At 38.9% G+C, this 7521-nt stretch overlaps 1 protein-coding gene across 1 annotated transcript; it reads left to right on the top strand.

Moving 5' to 3' along the window:
* On the top strand, nt 1-4834 carry LOC146630753 (ubiquitin carboxyl-terminal hydrolase 12-like). Its single transcript, XM_085356605.1, has 18 exons — nt 1-27; nt 226-281; nt 593-665; nt 775-858; nt 1347-1402; nt 1722-1812; nt 1898-1960; nt 2070-2170; nt 2294-2350; nt 2451-2582; nt 2675-2798; nt 2885-3036; nt 3142-3241; nt 3382-3458; nt 3640-3748; nt 4358-4415; nt 4585-4742; nt 4829-4834. The coding sequence occupies exons 1-18, from the start codon at nt 1-3 to the stop codon at nt 4832-4834; spliced, it is 1524 nt and encodes a 507-aa protein (XP_085212731.1).
* Nucleotides 4835-7521: the final 2687 nt, after the last annotated feature.

Below are 7521 nucleotides of genomic sequence, written 5' to 3'. Positions count from 1 at the left end.
ATGTTTAAACTTCTTTTTCACAGAAAGGTAAGTTTGAAGAGACTCGCAGCACATTTCTATGAATATTTTCTTATGGTAAACAAGCATTTTTGAAACTTTTAAGGAAGCTTCTTGGATGATTTCTGTAAAAACTGAATTTTGAATCCAAATGAAGGATTTTGTATTTTCATACCATATACTTTGTTTTATGCCATTACTGATGTTGGTTTTCTTGTTTCTAAACAGAAATCACACAAACAAAACGTGGCAGAGAAGGAAATTCCTTCTACGTCTCATCAGAGGTAAAGAAATGCGCCAGTCTTTAATGCTGCTGGAGATATTTATAGCAGTGGTTGAGTTGGAGCTCTTTTATTTCCCTTTTATTGGCATTTTTCTTCCACCTTGTGTATTTACATCTTTTTTACTCCTTCTAGTCTTGTCTATAATTTATATTGATTCAGAGATTAGCGTTTGAAAATGTAGAGTGTAAATGTACAAAATACATGATTTTGTTCCATTACAGTTATTAATTTTTATCTGCAATCTCCAGCATGTACTCCTTGTTAAAAATTTGCACTTTGAAAAATAACATTTACACTTTTGTCCTCATCAGCATCCCGGATGCTCCTGTTACTGAAAATGGTCAAAAGAAGAAGAGAAAATGGAGACACCTCTGCTGTTCCTCGGTTTGCTTTTACACAAAACATATGAAATGCACATTCTCTTTAAATTGCACTTGTTAATTTAAAGTGACTTTACTTTTTTAATAAACGTATGTTTGTTCGTACTCTGCAGCAAACTGACAGCGATGCAGAGGCAGAGAGCAACACTGTGAAGACACAAAAAAAGTGTCGCTGGTTTCTTTTTAAATTCTGGAAGGTATGTTTTATGGAAAGAGTCACTGTCATCAAGCATTTACTCATCACAGTTAAATGAGAAGAATTAAGAGCAATTTAGCACACAGCCATGTCCTCAAATTAAGTTCAAAGATGTTTAAACGTTTTTTTTTCACAGAAAGGTAAGTTCGAAGAGACTTGCAGGATGTTTCTCTAAATATTTTTTATGGTGAATAAGCATTTTTGAAGCTTCATGGATGATTTCTGTAAAAACTGAATTTTGATCAGAACCAAATGAAGGATTTTGTATTTCATAGGACAAACTTTAAAACTCAATTTAAGGCATGAATAAATTGTTTTTATTTTATTTAAAGATATTCCTATATCTGCTTCATGAGCTGACAGCTCACTAAAGTGATAAATAATATGAAATAATACCAAATTCTCTAACTGGACACTTTTCATGGAGAGACCCACTTGGTATGTTTGTTTTATGCCATTACTGATGTTGCTTTTCTTGTTTCTAAACAGAAATTACACAAACAAAACGTGGCAGAGAAGGAAATTCCTTCTACGTCTCATCAGAGGTAAAGAAATGCGCCAGTCTTTAATGCTGCTGGAGATATTTATAGCAGTGGTTGAGTTGGAGCTCTTTTATTTCCCTTTTATTGGCATTTTTCTTCCACCTTGTGTATTTACATCTTTTTTACTCCTTCTAGTCTTGTCTATTATTTATATGGATGCAGAGATTAGCGTTTGAAAATGTAGAGTGTAAATGTATAAAATACATGATTTTGTTCATGTTGGTATTCCATTACAGTTATTCACTTTTATTAGCAATCTATATTAGCAAAATGTACTCCTTCTTATAAATTTCCACAACATTTACACTTTTGTCCTCATCAGCATCCCGGATGCTTCTGTTGCTGCCACACCAGCTAACCCTGAAAATGGCCAAAAGAAGAGAAAATGGAGACACATCTTCTGCTGTTCCTCGGTTTGCTTTTACACAAAACATATGAAATACACATTCTCTTTAAAATGTACTTTTTAATAAACTTATGTTTGTTCGTCCTCTGCAGCAAACTGACAGCGATGCAGAGGCAGAGAGCAACACTGTGAAGACTCTTTTTAAATCCGGGAAGGTATGTTTTATGGAAAGAGTCACTGTCATCAAGCATTTACTCATCACAGTTAAATGAGAGCAATTAAGAGCAATGAGGCACACAGCTATGTCCTATATATTTATATCAGGTAAGAAGCACCACGGAAACGATCCCAGCAGACCTGAGTTGGGACACTTGGATTATGGAGCTTCTGGACCAAGAGAGTGGATGGGAGCATGTGTTTAACAGGTAAGAGAAAGACGTCCTCCAAAATGTTTCAACTTCAAAGCTCATGCATCCATGCACATACACTGCTCAGCATCCTGACATCTTTCCTAATTTTGTGTTTGTGTTTTTACCTTTTTGGAGCAGTGTAGCATGCGGTGGAGAAATAATAGAAAGTCAAACTGGGACTATAGACTGCTTCGGGTGAGTACACGTGGTGCACAAAGACCAAAGCTCACTTTGTCAAAGTGGAGAAAATGAATTCTTTTACACTGATACTGTAAACGTTGTGCGTGTGTGTCAGGTTTCCAAACATCGGAAACACCTGCTACATGAACTCCTGCCTGCAGAGCCTCCTCAACATTGAGGAGTTCATAAGAGACATCAGGCGTCAGGAGGTTTTGTGGAGCACAGATCCAGAAGCTCAGCTCTTAAGGTGCGCTACGTCAACCTTCTACTTTCTTCAAAAACCTGAAGAACAAAGAGATCTAACAGCAGAAATGTCTGTTTACCCTTTCCTTTCTACAGAAGGCTCATTGATGTCAGGGACTGTCATGAGTCAACAGATTATGGCCTTAAAGATCACCACCTAAGAGCTTTTAAGAAGGCATTCAGCAGTCAAGCTCCTGAATACACCGGCAGTGCACAGAAAGTGCGTCAGCTATTTGGACATTTTGTTTTTTTGCTTTACCTTCTGATTTTGATGTACTGTTTTAAATCTCTCTGCTTTTCTTTCAGGACGCTCATGAATTCCTAACATTGTTCCTCAATGAGGTCAAAAGGCTCGCACCTCACCTGGAGAGGAACGCAGCTCTCCTGGGCCAAAGTTATACCTGCCCAGTAGAAGAGCATCACATTTTTAAAATGGAAAACATGAGGACATGCAAGAGGTAAGCCTGTCTTTCAGAAACGCAGAGCTGGTTGCAATATTTTCATATACCTCTTTTCCACCTACCTGATCTTTACTTTAACTACGTTACTCCTGAAATGTGTAGCTGTGGTCACCAATCATCACAGCACGAGGACTTCACCAGCTTGTCTCTTGACCTTGTTCCAGAGGGGTCTATTATAAACATGTTAGAGACATACTTGAAGGTAAGATCACAAATTCCAATAGAGTTGTAGTGTCAGCGATCTTAACACACCTTTTTTGTTAGTGTTTGTGCGTATGTGTGTGTGCATATGTTGAGATTTCTTTCTACCATAAAGCCTGTTTTCTCTGTGCTGTTGTTCAGGAACAAGAAATAGAATTTCGCTGTGATTGTGGAGGGACGGCCTCAGAACTGAAGTCGTCTTTTGATACACTGCCAAGGTGAGTAAGGTCACATCAGAATTGATCGACTGACCAGGTTTCCAAACTGTGGCGCATCAAATATCAGAGTTTTTCGAGACAATACTTGAGCAGTCGTTTTCTCCCATCTTCTGTTTGTGTTTGACACTCATTCTTCTTATTTTCTACCTTGTTTGTGTTTTTTTTTTTTCTTTTCTGCCAGAGTCCTGATCTTGCATCTGAAGAGGTTTGGCTTTACACAAACCTACAACATTAAGAAGGTGGATGACCCCGTCAGGCTGCAGAGGGACTTGGTGGTGCCATCCAATCAGGTAAAAACAGACTGCAGAACGTCTCAGGCTACGTCCACACTAGCCCTGATAGATTTGAAAACTCCGTGTCCACACTAGTGTTTTCAGTCATTTTCAAATAGTTGTGCGTCTGCATTGAAACGGCCGAAAACGCTTACGTTCCAGTCCTGCGCATGCGCAAAAGTGAGTGAGGATTACAGAATTTGAAGAAAAGCTATCCGGAGCATGTACAAACTGATATTAATCTTTTTTAGGGCTGTCAAAGTTGAGAGCAATCAAAACAACCGCTGTATAATGCACTCGGCTATCTTTGTTTAATTGCTCACATGACTGCATCACATGACTAAAATGCGTCATCGTTTTAGAAAGTCTGCGTTTTCGAGTGTCCACACTGCGACGGGACAACTCCGTTTTGAAATGTGTGCGTTTTCGAGAGCGTTTTCAAGATGCTGTGTTTTTCCTTGAGGAAAACGCCATCTCAGTGTGGACGGGAGGTCAAAGCGGAGAGAAAACGATGTGTTTTCAAACGAAAACGCATTAGTGTGGACGTAGCCTCAGCAAATCAGCTTAATTATGGCTCTGATGTGAGACTTTGTGAAACTAACACTCTTTGGATTTGTTCCTTCTCAGGGTGGTGGCTGTTATAGTCTTGTCAGCATCATCAATCATTATGGAGGCACAGAGTCAGGTAAAACAACAGACTTGTTACAAACAGAAAATGAAAACTTTCTACTTTTCAGTGAAGGACTCACACACAAAAGCTTTTGATGTTCTAAGACGCACTAAGTCAAAATCACTGTTTGCTTGAATCAGCTGACTTCCAGAAGTTGGATTCATTTGTCTTAATGTGATTTCAGGACACTACATCTGTAGTTCTGTCCATCCTGAGGAGAGTCAGCACTCTACATCAGATCGCTGGCTCACCTATAATGACGCACAGGTGCTCCACACAACCGGATCGGCAGCTTGTGAGGAACAGCAGCACTCGGCCTACATGCTGTTTTACAAGAGAAACGTAAGAAGACACAGCATCTCATCCTGAAGTGAGAGAATTTTTAAATGTCCTGTTACCTTGTTAACCAGTTTTGTCTTCATTCTCAGTTCTGAAACAGGAAATGGAAGGAAGGTCATCATCATGCTGAGAAGAAACAACACTCGTCCCAGCCCACCATCGCACACTGGAGGACAAGTACTGGTAAGTATTGCCCTCAGGAGGGAGGGTCCTCCCAGAGAGCCTGGTCCTCCCAAGATTTCTTCCTCCAGGAGGGAGTTTTTTCTTGCCACTGTCGCCCCACATTCACTGGTCTCATCAGCAGGGACATTTTTAACATCCTAAGACCTGAACTCTTTCATGGCATGCATTTTTAATTTCTCTGTGCCATTTGGGTTGATTGGGACCTGATGAATGTGAAAACAAAGACATCAGATTCGGACTATCTTTTTTTTGTTTCTCAAAAAAATGAGATCCACATATGAGGACATTCATTTTAAAGTTCGATTGAACAGGGGCAGTGTAATGTCCTCCCTCATAAGTGGATATCAGGTTTTTGAAGAGCAAAATTTTGTATTTTGGTCTCATAAATGTTATGTCCACATATGTGGACACCAGGTCCTAGGAGGTTAAAACAAAATCTACTAGTAGTGCAGCACTACTAGAGATCGTCCTTTTCTAGACCAGTGTTTGGCTTGCTCTCTGGAACAACAAATTAGTGCTGTCAGCGTTAACGTCATTTTAACTAATGACGTTTACGCTGACAGCACTAATTTGTTGTTATTATTATTAATATTATTATTAATTTATTTGTAAAATAAATTAAATTTAAAAAAACAAAGAAACAATTTGATTCTTTATGTTATTTTGTTTTATTAAAATCAAAATAACAACAAAACAAAAATAACTAATAAAAAAAATATTAAAAGTATTCAGCAGTGTTTTGTGAAATTTGTAATGAGCCTTAGTTAAGTTGATGTCACAGAAGTTTCTGAATCATTTAGATTGTTCAACAAACTGATTCACTCAGGTAAAGATGGTAAGCTGGAGCAATGGTACGCTTGGAGTTCAGTTTAAGTTTTCAGACAAACATTCACTCGATCAGTTGCAGCTTCTGCTTTTAAATAAATGATTTAGCTGCAAATGTTTAGCTGCAGGTAGCAAAGTCCAAAAGTGACAACATTTCCACTGCAGTCTCTCCAGAAATGGCTTATAAACTTTTGACCAAATTAGACATTTATCCTTGGATCATTGACAACCCTGTAGGGTGAAAATCTTTAATTGTACCTTTTATAACATTTTAACAAGTTACTGTCTCCTGCTGCATGTTTCCTGTTTTGGCTGAACTTCATCAGCAAAGCCCTCAAAGCAGCATATGAAAGAAAGTCATCTTTCATTGTTGTCTCCAGCGTGTTAAAAGAGAGATCGAGCTCAGTGATGAGTTTTGAAGCAGCTGCAGGGACTTCTCGAAGGTTTTGGCTCAAACAGTCGCAGGATGTTGTTCACAGTGGTGACACTGTTGACTGGTGATTGACAAGCACTGAGATACTAACATGACAAACACAAGAAACATCATGACTTATTCTCCTGAGTGCCTGCAAAACACAAACACAAAATCAAACTCAAAGCTTTTCTCTCAGGTGCTGGTGTGGCACAATCTAATGATAAGAAAGGTCATGCTTACAGCTTTTGGAGCACAGCTGCACAAAATAACAGCTTTTGGAGCACAAAATGCATTACAGGTAAACCCAGTACCCAAACATGTTAACAAGGATAAAGAAAAAACCTGAAACAAAAGCAGGTAGTGTGGTGATTTATGTTGTGAGGATGCTTTCACTCCCATCAAAGTCGCCCAGTGTTGAGAACCCAAATGAGCCCAAAAACCTCAAGTGGCTGCAACCAACAGCGAACGTCAAGAAGTGGATACTTGCATGTTGAGCCAGAAACATGCAGAAAACCCAAAAGAGGCAAGACAGCACACCTTGGTGCCACTCAGGCAGTACGAACACCTGGAAAGAGGAGCCCACAGTTCAGACCCAAGGACACTGGTAAGGACACCAGCCAGCCAGTTATAAGTCTAGTTTTAATTTTCATTTTAGTTAGTGTTATGGCCTGTCTAAGGGTGGCCAGACCATAATATAAGGGTGATCCACCCCTGTCTGACCCCAAGCAGCACATCACACAACCAGTACAATTTTGATGGTGATTTTTTTTCACAGTGATTGAATTCTAACAAAGGAAAGGAGCGAACTACAGCTTCGGGGTGGACCCCAAAACAACAAACAAAAGGGACCGTATCTAAAGGATGTACAAAACTTATTTATGAAAAGAATAAAACCAAATAACAATGTCTTATCTCCCTAACTAACAAAAACATGAGAAAAGGGTAATCGAATAGAGTGAACCATAGACTGTATAAAAGATAGGACCATTGCAACTTTACTGCAGCACTTCACCCTTTCACATAGTCCCAGCTCTTCTCTGTCATGTTTTATGGTGCTGCAAATGTCTTCAGTTGGTGAAAGGTCTGGGCTGCTGGTGTCTTGTTGTGCTTGCTATGCATCCCTGACTCGTTTCTTCTTTCTTTTTTTTTCTTTTTTTTTAATGTATTTATTTATGCAAGTTTCAAAATTTTTTTACACATTCACAAACAGCGGGACAGAAGAACACAGACAATAAAGACAATAACAACCAAAAAAAACAAACAAACAAACAAAAAAAACAGAGCAACAAACCACACAACAGGGTACAAGGCCAGCACTTATTAAAAACAGCAGAGAAGCAAACAAAGCAACTGGTATAC

This window comes from Diplotaxodon limnothrissa, linkage group LG6, assembly GCF_057381915.1.
Source record: "Diplotaxodon limnothrissa isolate DT_005_m linkage group LG6, D_limnothrissa_male_GT1.1, whole genome shotgun sequence".
In the NCBI taxonomy this organism is placed as follows: Eukaryota; Metazoa; Chordata; class Actinopteri; order Cichliformes; family Cichlidae; genus Diplotaxodon; species Diplotaxodon limnothrissa.
Note: the sequence above shows the minus strand (reverse complement) of the source record. Positions and strands in the feature narration are given on the sequence as shown.

Coding starts and splice junctions, on each gene's coding strand:
- LOC146630753 (XM_085356605.1), top strand. CDS start 1: ATGTTTAAACTTCTTTTTCACAGAAAG. Junction 859..1,346: donor TTCTTTTTAAATTCTGGAAG/GTATGTTTTATG, acceptor GTTTCTAAACAG/AAATTACACAAACAAAACGT. Junction 2,171..2,293: donor TGGGAGCATGTGTTTAACAG/GTAAGAGAAAGA, acceptor TTTTTGGAGCAG/TGTAGCATGCGGTGGAGAAA.